We start from the raw sequence: 19,719 nt of genomic DNA on the forward strand, positions 1-19,719 counted from the left end.
CAGAAAAGTACACGTACTTGCTAGTGCAGTGATTAATTTATAAAATTAATATGGAAATTATACCTACCTAGCCTTTTAGAGCTCAAAATTTACCATTTTACCATCAGGAATTTTCAGAGAAGGAAAGGCAAAGAGACCAACCTTTGTAGATTTTGTTAATTCTAGTAAACAGAGACTGTGAAGTGAAATCTTTATGTGGAAAGTTGGGCATCAGACATGCACAAAGGGCCCTCTAGTGACCAAACTGAAAAGTTTTGCCTATTTAACATAGTTGATTCATTTGGTTATTAGCTGAAAAATGCTTTGAGGATTAAAAGCAGTCTGCATTTTTTTAAAAAACTGAAATTTAATGCCGCCATCTTTCATTCTTACAAATGTGCAGTCCAGATGAGTAACGTCTGTGGTCAGCTCACGTGTTAAGAGAAGTATTCTCCGTGTGAAAGCCATTCCTTGCAGTCTAGTGTTAGTCAAAGTAGAGCCACTAAAAATTTTGTCTTCCTTCCAGAGCCAGATAAAATGGGTGGATAGAGATAAGTAGGGAGCGAGAACATTTCAAGATCTTGCACTTTCCCAAGATGGCTCAGGTGCCCATTCTAGGAACTGAAGTGCCCCCAAACCTCCAGTTCCCGTCACTGCACAGCTACTGTAATATACATTTTAAATGTTATTTGAGATTTCTACACAAAATAACTACTGATCATAAACAATACCTGTTAAGAAAACATTTCTAAAGGGAATTTGTTTAGTGGAATTCAGATTTCCACGTGAAGATTTCACAGATTCCAGTCTTGGGCCCAGGAGAAGGGAGAGGGATGTTTTCCTTATCATTCCCACAGTTTCTGCCACTCCCTCTCCCCACCACTCCCTCCCCCCGCCAACCCCCACCCGGCAGTTGCGGAGTTGGAGGGGGTGCGGCAATACATCAAAATGATGTAATTCCTGACTCCAAGATGGTTACCATGGCGACTATCAGGCTTATTACGCTATCGGTAGGGTAAGAGCTTCTTTAATCCAGCCTTCAGTGAAGGGTTTTCGGTGCGAGGGTGTGTGTGGGGGTGGTGTTAGTCCACAGCCTACAGAGTGTGGACAGGCAGAAAAGCGTCAGTCTTGGGCCCCCCAACACAGACTCTCCTTAAACTTAAGCCGATAGAGAATTCATTTCGCCGGTGGGAACCAGACCTTGGTGCCTCCCCGGCTGCACCGCGAAGGACGCCCTCCCTCCCCAGAATCTGAGCGCTCATTGGTGCGTGGTGTCGTCACTCAGTGACGTTACCGGGCGAGGAAGGAGGTGGAGCCATAGAGACTTGGCCTCAGGCCCTTCTAGCTTGGGGAACTGGGGGAGGGGGAAATCCAGAAGGGACCAGAGGACCGAGGCAGCCGTTCCGGGGAGCCGGCCCGAGGAGGAACAGGTGGGGGGGCCAAGTCCTCCGGCTGTTACGTGGTGGACCGAGCTGTCTGTTTTCCTCCGGAGCCCGCTCCCTCCGCATCCTGCTCCTCCCATCAGCGCCCAGTTTTCCCGACAGGTTCCAGTTCCCCACCGCGCTCTCCTCAGCCCTTGACCTCGTCCCCCTGCCTGCCCCCCAACTTTGGAGCTCAGCCTCCTTGCCCCCTTGTTCCGTGCTTCGCTTCTTTTCTCTTCCGTGCCCCGCGCCCTGCTTCTCCTCGTCTACCTTCCGTAATCCCGGATCCCCTACGAGGTTCGGTGTTCCGGTGCCTGCACCACCCCGCACCCAAAAACAAGGAACCCGACCTCAGCACAACCAACACAGTCCACCAACACACAACGCTCACAAAAGCAACCGGCTGAGGCAGCCAGCCGAGGGAGCGCTTTGCCCCCGAGTCGTCCAGTGACAGATGCAAAGGTAACCCGGGGAGGCTGAGGCCCAGGCATCGGGCGGGGCGGGGCGAAGACGCAGGCGGGGATCGCCGCCCGGCCCCGCCCCGGCCCGGCCCCGCCCGCCTGGGAGGGGGTCGCCCACAGCCCTGGGCGGAGTGCCCGGGCCAGAGGGCAGATGAACCGCAGGATCGGGTGTGGCCTCCGTCCCGCATGAGATCGCCCGCCCTTAGTCTGGGTTCAGATGTTCCGAAGTATTATTTGAACCCTTGTTCAGAATGTCAGCTGTGTGATTGAGGTTTCTGTCCAGGAGAGACCCTGCTAGTGCTTTCCCAGCTGCAGGAAAGCGAAGTTGAGGCTCTGAGCTACTAAGGCTCCTTGCTGCCCTTGGCTGAAAAGCGCCACAGGTTGGAAAAGGGTTTTGGTAAAGTTTATTTAAAGGTATAAAGCTCAGTTTGGACTTTTTGGAGAATCAATAGCAGAGGAAACCGGTTTACCTCCACTTGAACTATTGGTAGGTACGATGTACATCTTCACTGCTACATTCACGAGATTAGTGAGTACTTTCAATCTTTAAAATTTGGGGCAGCCTGGACAACTATGGTAAAAAGCTAATTGAAAACAAATCCAGGATATTTACTTTCTGCCTGTATTTTTAAGCAACAAATAAGTATATGTTGCTCAGCTTCTTAAATATTTGGCAACTCTTCAAGTAGATTAGTAGGTACTATTGACCAGAAATCAAAATGTCTGTGAAGACCATATTACCATTATGAGCATCATCATATTAGAGATCATTATTTGTTGGGATCTCAAAGTACCATTCTCAAATCCAGGGCTAAAAAAATATTATTCATGACTGTTGGAAATGAACTTGAGAGAGATTTTACACCTTGAATAGCATATGCAAATTTTCTACCCTTGCAATAGTTAAAAACATTTAAATCCTGATATCTTTATAATTGATGTGTTCTTAAAATACTAAATTGTTTACTTACTCCTTCTGCCTAGGTGCCTATGTTGAGACAAATGACTAGTTGAGACAAATATAAATATGGCCTTCTACAGTTATAATACGGTCTTAGCTATTGCCCGAACAAGGTAAGCCTTGAAATTACCTCCTCACCAATATTTATATGCACTTTATTCTTCTAGATGAAAAAGAGATATGTAAAAGGGTAGGCTTAGTACACCATTAAAGCTTTGTTGGTTCTAACTATGTTGGTTTTTAGGAAGCTGACATTTTAATGTATTTAAACACCCAAAAGTTTTATATGCTTTGGAACTCAGATTGATCTAATTTTGTAGACGAGTGGTGCAGGTAAGGTGGAAGATGTAATGGTTTTAGAGTGACACCTCTGTAATTGATAAATGCTATGTGAGGCCCTTAGATGTAGAAAGGAGTAAAATGGCTGGCAAACAAACCAGTCCTAGGGCATACACCTGCCCCAGTAAGGTCTGTTATCACTTATTTATTCCAAAGAATACTCACTGAGAATTTACTCTGTGCTAGATAACATTGCACATTTTACTTTTTGGCCATTCAGAAAGTGTTTTATCCTGGCATGCTTCAAAAACAGTCTGAAAGAATGGGAAAAGCCATCTCTTTGCCAAAAGAAGTCTCTTTGCCAGGAACTTTTTTTTGTCTAGATGGGGTCTTATTTTTGTCTTCAAACAATCTGATGGGCTAGTTTAACTGAGAATTGTGAGCTGTTGCAAAACCAGAATGTAGAGATCCTGGCTGGGGTGCCCTATGCTAATTCTTATTCCGAAGGTTCTTGAGGAATCCTAGGGGAAGGGCATTTCAGCTGTAAGTGCCTCGCATTTGAAGGAGTCCATGGGCACTCACAGACAAAGCAGTGTTATGTGATTGGTTAATCCCCACAGGGACCATGAAGTGTGTCGTTCAAACGATATTCCTATTGTCAGTAGAGTGGCTGAAGACACGTGTTCCACCTGTTCTATAATAGGAGATAGAGACAAACTTTCAAACATAACCCCTAGTGGGAAAATGTTTGCTATTAGATTTTTGAATTAATAGTCACAGAGTTTCTAACTTCTAGTATAGCAATTATTCTTAGGAATTAACTTATTAATATTTCTCGTAGAGTATATCATTCAACCATAAAGCATACTGTTCTTCAACTGGGGTAAAAAGTTGTATTTCATTCATTAATGAACATCATCTGCTTTTAAAATACTGGCTTAAAAACTATTGTTTTATTTTAACTAGATAGACTATCTATTTCTTTAACTTTTGAGTTTGTAATAGTATGTGCTCAACTCAGATGTTGCTCTTTATTCCAGATTCCCTGGCCATTTCGTCCATCCTACTAGCTCTTCTTATTCCCCGTTATTTGCATTTCTTCACTTGCCAGATCCCCATTTAAATAAAATATATATGAAGAACTATGGAAGCAAGAAGTACTCCTATCCTAATCAGTCAGGCAATAAAGTACTTCACTTACGAACTAGAATAATACAAAAGCTACACACATCGACTTGCTGGCTACAAGAGTTCCCTGGTAAACCTCAGCTAGAGCAAACCACAAAAAAAACACAGGGGGCAAGCCCTCAGACCACCAAAGAAACTGGCATGAAGATTAAGGAAGAAAAGCAATCTTATAGACAAAAAATTGTGGATGAACTTAAATATTATTACAATGGATTCTATTTGCTTTGGATTGACACCAAAGTTGCTGCCAGAATGGTTTGGAGGCTGTTGCATGGACAGGTGCTGACCAGACGAGAGAGGCGAAGGGTAGGCAAGAATCATATTCGAGAAAGAAAATGTAAAGTTACAGTGAACTGTTTGGGAACCAAGTTTTAAACTCAACTTAAAATTCATCTTAAAAATCCCAAAGTAGGAATAGTAACTGATGGTGAGAACCAGAGTTTCTTGCTTGTCTGCAACTGACTTGCTGTACAAGTTTAGGCAAGATTCTTAAAATTTGTGTATATTTGCCTATAGAAAGGTTACAATGGTGTTTTCTAATCTCTCCAAGGAGTTGAAAAGCTTCAGGTTTGATCTGTGCATCTGAAGTAAAAACCATTGTTAATATATTAATTATATGCATCAAAAAACCCAATTTTAATAGCTACTATGTTATTAAATTATGGACCCCTAAGTTAGATGAAAGCTAAGAGATACCAATAACATGTTTTGATTGTCATAGATTTCCTTGAGGATATCCCATAAATATTACTTCAGAGCTTGGTAAAGAGGAAAACCCTGCCTTGCCATTTTATAAACAGCTGCAGAAAATCTGTCTTGTGTTTTTAACACTTTAAGAACCAAGGCAGGCTTTTTTAGTTTTTGTTTTTGGTATGTCCTAAAATAATGAATATTGCATATGCATTTAATTCTTTAGCTATTGAGAACTTGTGTTGATTTCTTCCGCCTGGTTCCATTTATGGTGTTCATAATTGTGCCCTTCATGGAATTCTTATTACCAGTGTTTCTGAAACTCTTCCCAGAGATGTTGCCATCAACTTTTGAAAGTGAATCCAAAAAGGTATGTACGATTTTTTTAACTTTTAAAAAAAATTAATAGACTTTATTTTTTTAGATCAGTTTTTAGGTTTACAGAAAAGTTGAGCAGAAAGTACAGAGAGTTGCCCAGATACCCGCTCCCCACCATTTCCCCTATTGTTAACATCTTGCATTAGTGTGGTATGTTTGTGACAATTGAAGAACCAATGTCAATACATTATTATTAATTAAAGCTCATACTTTACATTAGGGTTCACTCTTTGTGTTTTGCAGTTTTATGGTTTTGACAAATGCATAATGTCATGTATCCACCATCACAGAGTCATACAGAGTAGTTTCACTGCCCTAAAAATCCCCTGTGCTCCACCTGTGTGTTCCTCCCCCCTCTTCCCCCAACTCGTGGCAACAACTGATCTTTTCACTGTCTCTGTAGTTTTGCCTTTTCCTGAATGTCATATAGTTGGAATCATACAGTGCGTAGCCTTTTCACACTGGCTTCTTTCACTTAGCATTATGCACTTAAGGTTCCTCCATGTCTTTTCATGGCTCACTTCTTTCTGTCACTGCATAATATTCCATTGTATGGATGTATCACAGTTTGTTTTTCCATTCACCTATTGAAGGACATCTTGGTTGCTTCCAATTTTTGGCAATTATGAATAAAGCTGCTATAAATATTCATGTGCAAGTTTTTGTGTGGACATAAGCTTTCAGCTCATTTGGGTAAATACCTAAGAGAGCAATTGCTGGATCGTATGGTAAGCCTATGTTTAGTTTTGTAAGAAATCGATGAACTGTCTTCCAAAGCAGCTGTACCATTTTGCATTCCCGTCAGCAATGAATGGGAGTTCCTGTTGCTCCACTTCTTCATCAGCGTTTAGTGTTGTCAGTGCTTTGAATTTTAGCCATTCTAATAGACATATAGTGGTATCTCATTGGTTATTTTAATTTGCAGTTCTCTAATGATGTATGATGTTGTGCATCTTTTCATATGCTTATTTGCCATCTGTATATCTTCTTTGGGGAGGTGTTTGTTCAAATCCTTGGCCCTCTTTTTAATGGGATTGTTTGTTTTCTTATTGTTGAGATTTAAGAGTTCTTTGTGTATTTTGGATATAAGTCCTTTAACAGATATGTGTTGTGCAAATATTTTCTCCCAGACTGTGGCTTGTCTTTTCATTTCTTAACCGTGTCTTTTGAAGAGCAAATGTTTTTAATTTTAATGAAGTGCAACTTATTGATTTTTTCTTTCTTGGATTGCGCTTTTGGTGTTGTATCTAAAAATTCGTTGCCAAACCCAAGGTCACCCAGGTTTTCTCCTATGTTTTCTTCTAGGTGTTTTATAGTTTTGAGTTTTACATTTAAGTCTATGATCCATTTTGTGTTAATTTTTATGAAAAGTGTAACATCAGTGTCAAGTCATTTTTTTGCACGGGGATATCCAGTTTTTCCAGCACCATTTGTTGAAAAAACTATTTCTTCTCCATTGAAATTTAACTTGTTTTTAACTATTAAAAAATAAAGAAAACTGTTCCTGCAGTGACTAGTTGAACAGTACACATGGTTTATTCAGCCACACAGACCCGTTAGTGTGTGTGAGTAGTCCCTGGGAAGAGGGTGTCCTCATTTCACGGTCACTGTGACGGTGACAGGCTGGGAAACCCAGGCAGCTGTTTCATTCTCTCCATTCTATGCCACTCAACTAGACAGTGGTATGACAGCATGAACACACCATTATGAGAGGGCAAGTTTTAAATCAGATTGGGAAATGTTTCACAGAAGAGGTAACTGTGAAACTGAGACTTAAAAGAGTGGTAGAATTTTACCACAGTGTTTGAAAGGCATTCTGGATAGAAAGAATGTCGCTTAAAATGGCTTAACAGTGTAAAGGAGTATGACATAATCAGAGACCACTGATTGGTTCTTTGTGGTTGGAATATAAGGAGATCAATGGTAGAAGATGAGACAAAAGTGATGTGTTGGGGTCAGGTTGGAAAACATCCACCACCCTAAGGAATTTAGGCTTTACCTTGGACAGTGGTAAATAATGGAAGGTAAATCTAAGCAGGGGGTGGGTAACACAATTAGATCTGTTAATTAATTAATTTCCTAATTTTAGAAAAATAATTTTACTGGCAGGAAGGATCGAAGAGGGCAAAGCCAAGGGAGGGAAATCAGCTGGAATGCTATTGTAGTAGCACACGAGAGAGATGCTGAAGCCTAAATTATGAAAGTGGCATTAGGAATAAAAACTTGAAAATAGATTTGAGATATGTTTAAGGGGTAGAATCAAATTGCAGTATTTAACTGCCTGGCAGTGGTTTAATTTACTTAACATTTAAAGTAATCAAGATCTAGAATAAATACCATGAGATTCAAAGGAAACTGTTAGTGAATACAGAAAGATGGGGGAATAGAGGAAGCGATTTATCTAAATATTCCTCTTTCCTCAACACTACTCATTCCCTGAACATACGTATGTATGCATTATGGCCACAGTCTTAGAAAATACTTTCTTGTTTGCTTTGTTCCATGAAAAGAGAGAGAGCAAGCGAGCAAGAGTGCTAGCTTTCTATTTACATCAGATCACAGTGCCATGCATTTCTCATTTCTCTTTCCATTATACTTTTACACTAGTGGAATTAGTGGATTATCACTAGTTGCTAATGTTTGTCTCTCCCATTAGACTAGAAGTTCCATGAGGGCAGGAATTCATATCTGTTTTTGCTCATTTTATCCCTGTCACATGGTAGATGTTCAATAAATGGATGGATGGATGGGTATGGATGAAGGAAATGGATGACTAAATGGGTTCTAATGATGGTATTGCTGTTGTATGATTTTTTTGGCTGAGTCTTTTAAGCTCTTTCTAAAAATCAATGATTGCTATGATTGACTGATCATTAGAATCTCTTGGGCAACTTGAAAAAAATATATATATATATATGTGTTCTTTTTTCTCTCCACATCCCTGAGTCCTGACCATAGTTATTTTGAAAATGCTACCACATTGCATTTCTAATGACGAACAGGATTTAGAAATAGTGGTCCACATAGTGTCTTAACAGTGTACATTTAATTCTCTTTTGTGTATTGCTTTGTTCATATCTGTTATAGCAGTTAACTCATTGTATTGTAATAAATTGTGTCTGTTTTGCATTACTTAAACTGCAAGCTGCTTTAACATAGAATTAATTTCCTAATTTTCTTTGTTTGTGACCCAAGCAAAATCTGGGGCCTCTCAGACCAAAGGTTGGCTCAACTAGCAGTCTAGCTGGTTTGTAGCAGGTTAAGAGACAGTATCTCATTCTAAATAATGACAAAGCCTCCCATTGAGGGGACATTTTGGATCTATCAAATATTTATGATCATTGTATTAGTGAGAAATAACAGGTGAGATTAAAGAGACAAGTTGCAAATAGAGGCTACTTTTTATTTGCTCTGGTGCTCATAAAACCCATTCAGTTTGGTCTGAAAATAATATAAAATATTATGAATATGAATATAAAATGATGAACATGAAAAATAACATGAAATAGGGATGAGCAATAACAAGGTGTGACAGTTATTTTTAACTGTCTCATCTTTATCTGCCAAGTTGTAATCATGAATGATTGATTAACTTTTTCCTCTTCTATTATTAAGGAAGAAAAACAGAAAAAGAAAATGGCTGCAAAGTTGGAACTAGCAAAATTTCTTCAAGAAACGATTACAGAAATGGCAAGGAGGAACAGGGCCAAGTTAGGAGATGCCTCTACGCAGTTCGCGTCCTACGTCAAACAGGTGTCAGTCTTTTATATAATACCAGAGAACTGCTGGGCTGGCAATTATATGAAAAATGTGTGTCATCATGGATCTTCTAAATTGTTCACAATCTCTGAATTTGGAAATATCTAAGTTATGTACATACGATTATAGTAGTTTGCAGAAAAACCTACCTTAATGCAATCAATGTGTTGTAGACGTTGATAACTTCTTGGAAAGAACAGTAGAGTTAGAGTCAAACTTTTGAACTACTCCTGATTTTTCAGTTGATTTAGGCTGACTTCAGACATTTCTTTACTCCTCTTTGTACTTCAGGGCCCATTTCCAGACATAAGATAGAATCCATAACGGCATTGACGTGTCTTTCAGATAGTCTCCTGGGAAGGTTAAATTAGGAAACACATTTTAATGCCTCTTTGTCCCACTGTTTAGGTCCAGACAGGACACAAGCCCAGCACAAAGGAGATAGCTCGCTTTTCCAGACTATTTGAGGATCAGCTAACCCTGGAGCACCTAGATCGACCTCAGCTGGTTGCCCTTTGCAAACTGCTAGAATTGCAGTCCTTTGGAACCAACAATTTGCTCCGCTTTCAGCTCCTGATGAAACTGAAGTCTATAAAAGCAGATGATGAAGTAAGAGTGCAACTCTAGCTGTAGGGAATTAGCAAGCATTGGGAGATATCTTAGGGTGGCGTTGTGATGAAATGCAGTATCTTCTGGTAGGTCTGCTCATGGACCGGTTCTGGCAAAATGAGTAGTTTAAACAACCATTACCATGACACTTGAACCTTGATTACTCATTTTAGGAGCCGTTTGTCATACTCTGACCCATTTTCTTGAGAACCATCATAAGCAGTTAGTAATTTGGATGTTTTAGTGGGAACTAATCTAAAGCAGTTAGGACCCGCCGGGAAGGAACAGCAGCCCAGTAGATTCCTGAGTCTTCCACTGCCAAGGACAGTGCTTTACCCCCACACCTCTGCTCATCCCCTGCGGAGCTGGTGCCAAAGTGAATATTCTGCTGGGTGAGTTGGCCTAGTAAGAAGGGGTGGCAAAGCATAATGCAGGGAAGGAGAGCAAAGCTTAGATATCTTATGGAAGAAAGGCACTGTTTGGACTATAACTACTAATTAGACTCCTTGAAAAATGGAATGTTTCTTGAATCTGAATCAGCTGCTTTAAAGCATTCTGCCTGAGGGAGCAGGATTCCCAGAACTGAGAAAGCATGATCCCATCGGCCCCCTTAAGATTTCAGTTGTTGCTTTCAGAACTTTGGAATAAACAATACTGGTCCCAGAAGTATAGTATTGGGTCACACCAAGCAAAACTGTGTTATTTATTGAGGGAATTTTGTGGACCAGAGAGTTAGGGCCATTCCTGGGGTGGTGGTAGGGGGAGAGTGGGGGAAGAACACTACTGGGACATGCAACAAATGGTACATTGAAAGCTTTTCAAGTGAAATATTTTTCAAAGGACTCCTAAAGCTGCCATGACCAGCAGAAATGCAAATCAAGAGGGGAAATACTTGGGTGACAGAATGTCAGGGAGGAGTTATATAAATCACTGATATTATTAATACCTGTTGGCGGGATCCCCTTCATCTCAACCGCTACATCTTCCCAAGTCACTTTGTTTTTTAGGCTCCTGACCTTTGCAGCAGCCAGTGCAGGGGACAAAGTATAAAGGCATCAGATTCCGTGTTTCCCCTGATTTGTTAGAACGTAGAGATTAGGTAAAATTGGAACCCAAAGATCCAATACCATTCCTTACATTTCTTTCAGATAATCGCCGAAGAAGGGGTGAGCGCTTTGAGTGTGTCAGAACTACAAGCTGCCTGTAGGGCCCGAGGGATGAGATCACTGGGGCTCACTGAGGAACAGCTGAGACAACAGCTCACAGAGGCAAGTAGCAGTTTTCCTGGGTCCTTTTCACTAGAACTCTTTCCCCTCCAATTTGCAGTCCGTATTTTCTGATTTCTACTTTACAACTGAACCATCTTACTGAAGTTGCCTTATTTAATTGAGCAATGGGACGCTGAAGAAGCTAGATTTATTTTTGACTGAGACAGGGTACTGTATTAGTTTTCTATTGCTGCTTAACAAACTACCACAAACTTAGTGGCTTAAAACAACCCCCATTTATTAGCTCATGGTTCTATAGGTCAGAAGTGCAGGCTATGTTCCTTTCTGGAGGCTGTGGGGAAGACTCTACTTCTAACCTCATTCAGTTGGTTGGCTGAATTTAGTCCCTTGCAGCTGTAGGACTAAGGTCCTTGTTTCCTCACTGGCTGTCAGCCCTGGGCTACTCTCAGCCCTAGAGGCCAACTGCATTCTTTTTTTTTTTTATTTTTTATAATTTTATTTATTTATTTTTTTCCCCCAAAGCCCCAGTAGATAGTTGTATGTCATAGCTTTACATCCTTCTAGGTGCTGTATGTGGGAGGTGGCCTCAGCATGGCCGCAGAAGCAGTGTGTCGGTGTGCGCCGGGGATCCGAACCCGGGCGCCAGCAGCGGAGCACGTTGCACGTAACCGCTAAGCCACGAGGCCGGCCCCCCAACTGCATTCTTTACCTCTAGGCCCTCTCCATCTGCAAAGCCAGCAACGGAGACTTCTCACATGCCACCCTCCCTGCCCCCCACATGCTTCAAATATCTCAGACTTCCCCTGTTTTTGACCTCTAGCTCCAGATTTAAAGGTCTTACATGGTTAGGTGAGACCCACCAGGATAATCTTCTTATCTTAAGGTCAAGTGGCTTGGAATCTTTTTTTTTTTAAATGTTTACCTCTTTTATTTATTTTTATTTTTATTTATTTTCATTTTTTTCCCCCAAAGCCCCAGTAGATAGTTGTATGTCATAGCTGCACATCCTTCTAGTTGCTGTATGTGGGATGCGGCCTCAGCATGGCTGGAGAAGGGGTGCGTCGGCGCGCGCCCAGGATGGAACCGCGGCCGCCAGCAGTGGAGCGCGCGCACTTAACCGCTAAGCCACGGGGCCGGCCCATGGAATCTTAATTATATCTGCAGAATCCCTCCATAGCAGCACCTAGATTAGTGTTTGAATAACTGGGAGAAGATGTGGGTACACAAGGGACCAGGAATCTTGGGGCCACCTTAGAATTTTGCCTCCTCCAGGGCACGGGCAAAATCTCTAACACAGGGCCTACGTCTGTGTGAATCCATCGGGAAGTCGAAAGATTGCATGGTGGCTCACCTGGGACTGCTTTCCCAATTAGTGCTCCAAACCAATGTCCAGTGTTAGCTTTGGTAATAGATGTTTGATATTTTCCCACAGATAACATAACTACGAGTGTCAATGCTTTAAAACAGAGGAGTAACTCCTATTAAAATTCTCATTCCAATAACTGTAAAACGTGCCATAAAGTGTACACAGATTACTTGGGGATAGGAGCCATTGTTGTGACTTTGCAGCCATGTCACATAGCTATTTCCTCTTACATGTTGCACCTGCTCTGGTTGGAAGATGAACATATTGTAGAGAGACGTACTTAAAATCATTTATTTCTTGAACATAGAATATTAAGTGGGTTCATACTGTCAAATTGCTTTCTTGAAAGGGTGTATCATTTTACAATCCCACTACAAGGGAGTGAGGATAATAATCCAACCATATTATATTCAGCACTATATATTATTATTCAAAAAATCCTGTGTTTGGATACAGGAAGGTATTTCATAGAAAGGAAAATCTAAAAATGGTAAACACATGAAACAACTTCATAATAAGATAAATTAAAACTGTGAGATACCACATTCACCTATGATGTTGGCAAAGATCAGAGTTTGATAACACACCTTGTCAGTAAGGGTGTGGGGAGAGGGGCATTCATGTATTGCTGATAAAAACCTCCATGGGGAGTAATTTGGCAATATCTTTCAAAATTTAAAAATGCATTTACTCTTTGACTTAGCTATTTCACTTCTAGGAATTTATCCTAGAACAATTTATGTTCTTGCACTTGCAATGATATAGATTATCTTTTGCAGCACCATTTATAATTGCAAAAGATTGGAAACAGTCTAATGTTCATTAATAGGAGAATAATCAAATAAATTATGGTATTTCCATACAATGGAATCCTTTATAGATGTTTAAAAAGGAGGCAGGTCTACATCGACTGATATGAATCAATCTCAAGATATTTCAGTGAAAGAATTCAAAGGACAAAACTGTGTATATGTCACCCTTTGTGTAAAGACTAAAAATATATATATATATTTGTACATGCATAGATATCTCTGGAAGATTGTATAAGGAACTAGTACCAGTGGTTGCTTTTAGGGAGGGAAACAAGGTAGCTAGAGCATAGGAATAGAAGGCAGACTTATTTTTATTGATTACATTTTACCTTTTGAATTTTGTCTCTTGTGCATGTGTTATTGATTTAAAAAAATTTTTTTAAAAAGCCTGGCCAATTTGGTACTTGAAAACTTACATCTCAATCTCATTTTCGTGTTTATTTCTTTGGCTATGAATTGAGGCTGATTTATTCTTTCACATTCTCTACTTTTTGTCTAAGACACTTAGCTACTTTGATCCACAATTGGTTTGCGAGTTTAGCTGAACTCTCCCTCTCTGACTGAGAGTGATCCCCCTGGAGTGAGGGAGGTTGCAAGGTTCACCCTCTGGTGCAGAAGCCAGGTGGCTGGTGTTCTTCTCTTTGTTCTGCCATTAGTTATCTGCATGCACCTGGGGAAGCAGTAAATGATCATGGGTTACTTCCAGTTCTAACATTCTGTGATTCAATCATGTTTTATTCTCCTCCCATTTTTCAGTGGCAGGACCTCCACCTGAAGGAGAATGTCCCTCCTTCTCTTTTGCTCCTGTCACGAACCTTCTACCTGATAGATGTGAAGCCAAAGCCAATTGAGATACCACTAAGTGGGGAGGTGAGTAACTGGGTTCATGGAGAATCTGGATTTCCATCAAAACTGGGTCCTCCCCAGAAATGTCTTATTTTCTCTTATAGTCAGAGTAGGCATTTCTTTTGGACTTTGGCCCAACTGGCTTTAAAATCTTTTTAAAATTCCTAAAAAGAATCAGTCACTTAACTACCTCTAGCTATAGGATTATTAATGCCTTTAATCCTAGCTCGATTTAGCTTTACTAATAGTCCAGTTTATTCTTTCTTCTTATTTAGTCCCATTAGCAGACTTTTTTTTCTACCACTCTTTCTCCTTTGAGACTGTTCTTTCATACCTGTTCCATTTGTCCAGATTCCTATTAGCTTTTAAACAGCGAATGCCTAATCTAAAATGTAAAATTTTTGTCTTCCTTCAACTCATTTCCTTATCATTTTTTGTTGCCTTTGACTCAGCAACTTTTTTTCTCCTGGTATTTTACTGAAGAACCCAGGATTGGCCCAATCACTAGAGCATCTTGCTCCGGGTCCATCAGAAGGGACTCTTGCTTCTCTACTTTGTGGCTTAATGTCTAACTCAGAAACTGCATGAGTGAGAAAGGAAAGACCATTAGAGAAACTGCTGCACATGTGGTTTAGTAGATTAGACTAAGTACTCTGGAGTGAGGACCAATCACCTTTTTTTTTTTTTTTTGGTGAGGGAGATCAGCCCTGAGCTAACATCCGTGCTAATCCTCCTCTTTTTGCTGAGGAAGACCGGATCTGAGCTAACATCTATTGCCAATCCTCCTCCTTTTTTTTCTTCCCCAAAGCCCCAGTAGATATTTGTATGTCATAGTTGCACATCCTTCCGGTTGCCGTATGTGGGATGTGGCCTCAGCATGGCCGGAGAAGCGGTGTGTCGGTGCGCGCCCTGGCCGGAACTGGGTCCGCCAGTAGTGGAGTGCGCCCACTTAACCGCTAAGCCACGGGGCTGGCCCCCCAATCATTTTTAATCTTGGTTATGCCAATGACTCCTTGGATAAGCCAAGGAAAATTATATGAAGTCCAGCATGAAAAATGTACTTCAGCAGACACCCTCTTGCTTTCTATTTCCCTATTTCCAGAGACTAATCTGGATTTGGGCTTTGTCCAGGAGGGATTCTAAGGAGACTAGGAGCAATTTTGGAGCACAGACCATGTTCTAAAAGGCAGGCTACTGGGTTCTTACTCTATCTTTGGTCTTTTTTTTTTTTTTTAATTTTTTAAAATTTTATTTATTTATTTTTCCCCCAAAGCCCCAGTAGAGAGTTTTATGTCATAGTTGCACATCCTTCTAGTTGCTGTATGTGGGACACGGCCTCAGCATGGCCAGAGAAGCGGTGCGTCGGTGCGCACCCGGGATCCGAACCCAGGCTGCCAGCAGTGGAGCGCGCTCTTAACCGCTAAGCCACGGGGCCGGCCCTATCTTTCGTCTTTAAGACACACCAAAGCTATTTGTCATTCTTAGAAGCAAAGAAATCTTGGAATAGCACAATGTTTCAGAGCTAAATTTGGGTTCTCAGGATTATTCTAGGTGGGCATAAACTCTTTATGCAGATGTTTTCTGGAATGTTTGAGAAAGACCTGGGAATTAAGGACAAAGTGACAAATGCCTAAGCATTTTATTGGTTGTTTTTTTAATCCATGTTTTTAAACTTCCATTCTCCATTTATACAAAATGAGAACAAGTAGCATGCTAGGTTCTGTAAAGAATTGAGAGACATCAAATTAAATATACTATGATTTTGGATTTATGTAGCCCTTTCCCCTCCGAAGTACACAAAGAAATTACTTATTTCCAAAGAGCAGTGATATATTTATTTTTCAAATCTAATTAGTATAATTCTTGAAGACAGGTTAGCTAGCTATTCTAAAATAACACCCCCTCCTTCCATTTTCCTCATGTTGGAGGAGCTTCTATTAAGTAGCACCTACCATTTTAAAAAATCAGGCAAATATATTATTTATCATGAGACACCAAAAATGATAAAGATGTCAATTTTGACTAAGTTATATCAATGCTATTAGAAACTGATGAGTAATTGAAAACTGGCAACTTTTTTTTTTTTGAGGACTTAGAATAGGACCAGAATTGGCAAATCAGTACCTTGTTAATGACTGAGGATTTTAAATACGAGAATCTAATTAGAGTGCAATTTTTGTATAAAAGGTGCTCAAAACTCAAAGATAAATAATACTAAATTGCTATTTCAGGGACATACTTCATATATTACTCATGAAGGGTGTAGCTGGAGGAAGTTAGGGATTTAGTGGAAAGCAAATTGTGCTAAAAAGCATTGACTACTGTAGAAGTGCTTGAGTTTCAGGAAGAGCAGACAGCTTATGTTTATATGAAACATTTCTCTCCCTAGGCTCCAAAGATGGGTATTCCTGTGGAATCACCTACTTCCCCTGAATCTAAAGACAACATGGTAGATTTAGCATCTCAACTGAAGGGAACTAAGGTTAGACAATTACTTTCATTTGATTCATTAGGTTAAAAGAATGAAAATAACAATGAGTTAATTTCTCTATTTTTAACCCCCTTAATGAAACTGAATTTCAATACAGTGTTGGTTCTTTAATAAGGAGTCTTTATTGTACTATTTGATCTGTTTCTAACCAAGTTCGACATTTGGCTATATGTAATTAGGTTCCAATTTTTCCCTCTTGAATCCTGTGCCAGAATGAAGTAGTTGTTATGAGTTCCTGGTAGTCATGGCAGTGTGATTATAGATCTAATACGTATGTTGCTTTAAATCAGTGACCAAACTCAGTTCTAATGTTTAAGGATGAAGAATTTATGAAACTACCACCAGTTACATCATCACACATACCACCATCAACACCTGTTTCATTACCTAAAGGATCGATCACTTCTGCTAAAGAAGCTGTAAGTATCTAAAAAAAGAAAACCCTTTCCCTCTAGTTATTTTTAAGGGCAGTGAGAATCTAGAATTATAACTATTGCAAAACACTGCACAGTTCTTCCTGTCATCCAAACAGGAAGTTGTAGGCTGAATCTTAGTCATCTTATAACCACTACATTTTTTGAACTCAATTATCCAAAAGCAAAAAAAAAACCTTATCAACCAATGCAATCGTGGATCAGACCTAAACACGTTAAGTCTAGAAGCTAATTACAATATAGGCAGATTCTTATTTTCTTTTGCGCCAGATGGAAATAGTTCCCATATGTTGTGTATTTCACACAGGCTTCTGATGTCAGGAAATACTAGCAGGAAAGCAATTTAAATCTTAAGAGAAATGCATGTAAATAAGAAATTACTTATCTATCCACTTTTCCCATTTGGGTGAAGGAGTCTGGGGCAAGAGCAGAAAGCATGATACAAGTAAACAGTAGGGGTCATGAGAGAGTTGAATTGTAGAGTGGCTTTTCTGGCTCCTGAGGATCAAAGAAGAGAACCTGTGAATACAAATGGGGTAACCAGCCAGGGGCCTTGTTTGCATGTCTTATTTTTATTACCAAGGTAAATTATAAATTCAGATTTGACTTTGTGGAATGTCATTATTTTGATTAAGGAAACAAAAAAGGGTTTCCTAAAGAACTTAGACGTCTAAATGTGACCAGTGCCTAAAGTCTTGATCTTTTGTACCTAGACACTCCAGGCCAAATCACAAAAGACGGCCCAGAACAGCAAGGCTAGTTCAAAAGGAGCGTAAGGACTACTGGAGGATGAAGCTCACTATCTCCAGCTTCCTGCCCCCAGCAGTGGCATCTATAAAGGACCTCCCAGCTAAGACTGTCTGTGGCTGGTTTGAGAAAAGAGGATCAGCCATTTAGTCCTTGGGGTAGTCCTTGAGGCCTTGTAACCATTCAGATGATGTCAGCAGTGAGACCAAGTTCAGACCACTTAGAAAAATATAATTACAAAGTCCATTTCCTCTGTACCCTTATGTCATCCCACCAAACTTTGTGTAAAGCCCCCACCCCGTTGTTTTTAAATAGCTTCATATTTGTGCACATGTCCTTTAAGGAAGGAAATTTTTGGCATAATGGAACTGGCTTGGCACCTTAGATACCTCTGCCTCCTATAGCTTGGGAACCCGAGTAAGAACTTGGAAACTCCAAAAACCATCGTAAGAGCATCTGACCAGCTTTTTCAGAGTGATCCATCAGTAGGAATAGAGCCCTGGAAACCAAGCACCTTATGAGATGGAATGGATGTACTCCCCAGTAAGGTCTTTCTGGATAAAAAGAAGAAAAAGCTCCTTGGAGGAGAAAATGGGGAGTTAAACAGACTGGCAATCAAAAAGCTTTGGCTGCTGCTTGGCTGTTCTGAGACACCCTCCTCTTGGGCCCGCAGAGGCTGCAGAAATCTGGGAGGCTGCCACTATTCTAGCACATATGGCTTTCATTAGCCACTATTTTGCTAGGAAACATAATTAAGGGTTTAAGACTTAACCATTTGTTTGCGCTGGGTGTGTTTTTCTGGTCTGTTTGTCTTTCACAAACAAGACTATTTGTTAGTCATAGGGGTTGTTAAGTCTGATATAATCCCTATGCTATCCAGTAACAAGTATTATGTTCAGATATTTACATTCGGTGTTTTCAGTATTGTCAATAATGAAGAAACATAATAAATCGATAGCCATGCAGCTGACCAACAGCTTTCTTTCCTTGGGGAGTGCTTAGAAGGGAAAAGGTATTTCAGCCTGCGGGTGATGAAATTAGATTTCTTTACTTGCTGTGAAATTGAAAGCAGTTAGATGGGAGTCAATTAAACCAAGTAAAACTCAAATCTCCCTGTCTGGGATCACCTCAACGAGGAATGTCATCACACTTCACAGCAAGGATATGCACTTTAAAATGCTTCCTCACTCTCCTCTCCACCAGAGGACAAGCCTCACCACGTTCTGCTGATGAACTCGTTCTCGAGAACGATGAATCCCTAGTATGTAGCAGTCCGTGGACCTCACCGTCGGCCTAGCAAGGTGATTCACAACAAATTTTCCCATTTTTAAAATGATGAGTGTTTATTTTAATTAGTTCACATTTCAGATGTTGAATGCAGGAAAGGGATTAGCCAGTTAACTTGCTCAATCCTTCTTTAGCTGAATGATTCATATGAACTGTTGGGCTGCTCTACAATTCTTTCTGGTGTTCCCTATGAGCAGAGTGAGATTGGTCAGGTCAAGGAGCCCCTGGTCACTTTTGGCCTCAGCTGGCCTTCACCCATTTTTGCTTCATAAATAGGCATCTAATACAGTTGATGCACCTCTCTTCCCATTCTTGTGATAGTAGCTCAGAGAAGTCAAGGCTGTTTCTTTGTTCTCATCACTTAGAGCCTTGGCTGTTGGGTTCCATGGTGGTTAGATGTAGCCCTGTGCTGAAACTGGAGCTAGCGGTCTTCTGGTAAATGATTACCAACCAACTCGGTGGGAGTGGGGTGGCTGACTGGTAGCATTTGCAGATTCCAGTGATGTAAATACTCCCACATGACTGATTTCAAGCTACCAACAGTAGATCACTTAACGACACAGAGTTGGGAAGAGATGCACACCATCAGCTCGAGAGCCAGCTGCAGCACGCCACTGGCCTGAGCCCTCCTGGAGTAACAAGAGACAATTAAACTTATTGTTGGCGTGATCATTAAATGTATCACTTCTCTGCGCCAATATAGACATCTGGGAGGCAGAGCAGTATAAATGGTCCTGAATACTGTTAGGTGCCAACCTAGAGAGAACTTGCTCCAGACTGAG

The 19,719-nt window shown here is 40.6% G+C and overlaps 1 protein-coding gene across 1 annotated transcript; it reads left to right on the forward strand.

Annotated features, from left to right (window-relative positions):
• The first annotated feature begins 1,335 nt into the window (after nucleotides 1–1,335).
• On the forward strand, nucleotides 1,336–18,980 carry LETM2 (leucine zipper and EF-hand containing transmembrane protein 2). The gene is made up of 11 exons (XM_058525236.1): nucleotides 1,336–1,862; nucleotides 2,846–2,935; nucleotides 4,142–4,595; nucleotides 5,206–5,349; nucleotides 8,973–9,110; nucleotides 9,525–9,725; nucleotides 10,874–10,993; nucleotides 13,889–14,002; nucleotides 16,368–16,460; nucleotides 16,787–16,888; nucleotides 17,617–18,980. Exons 2-11 carry the CDS (start codon nucleotides 2,889–2,891, stop codon nucleotides 17,677–17,679), a joined length of 1,476 nt encoding a protein of 491 aa, XP_058381219.1. The 5' UTR covers nucleotides 1,336–1,862; nucleotides 2,846–2,888; the 3' UTR covers nucleotides 17,680–18,980.
• The last annotated feature ends 739 nt before the right edge of the window (nucleotides 18,981–19,719 follow it).

The sequence above is a fragment of the Diceros bicornis genome, chromosome 29 (genome assembly GCF_020826845.1).
Source record: "Diceros bicornis minor isolate mBicDic1 chromosome 29, mDicBic1.mat.cur, whole genome shotgun sequence".
NCBI lineage: Eukaryota > Metazoa > Chordata > Mammalia > Perissodactyla > Rhinocerotidae > Diceros > Diceros bicornis.

Coding starts and splice junctions, on each gene's coding strand:
- LETM2 (XM_058525236.1), top strand. CDS start 2,889: ATGGCCTTCTACAGTTATAATACGGTCTTAGCTATTGCCCGAACAAG. Junction 10,994..13,888: donor TGAGACAACAGCTCACAGAG/GCAAGTAGCAGT, acceptor CCCATTTTTCAG/TGGCAGGACCTCCACCTGAA. Junction 16,889..17,616: donor TCACTTCTGCTAAAGAAGCT/GTAAGTATCTAA, acceptor TTTTGTACCTAG/ACACTCCAGGCCAAATCACA.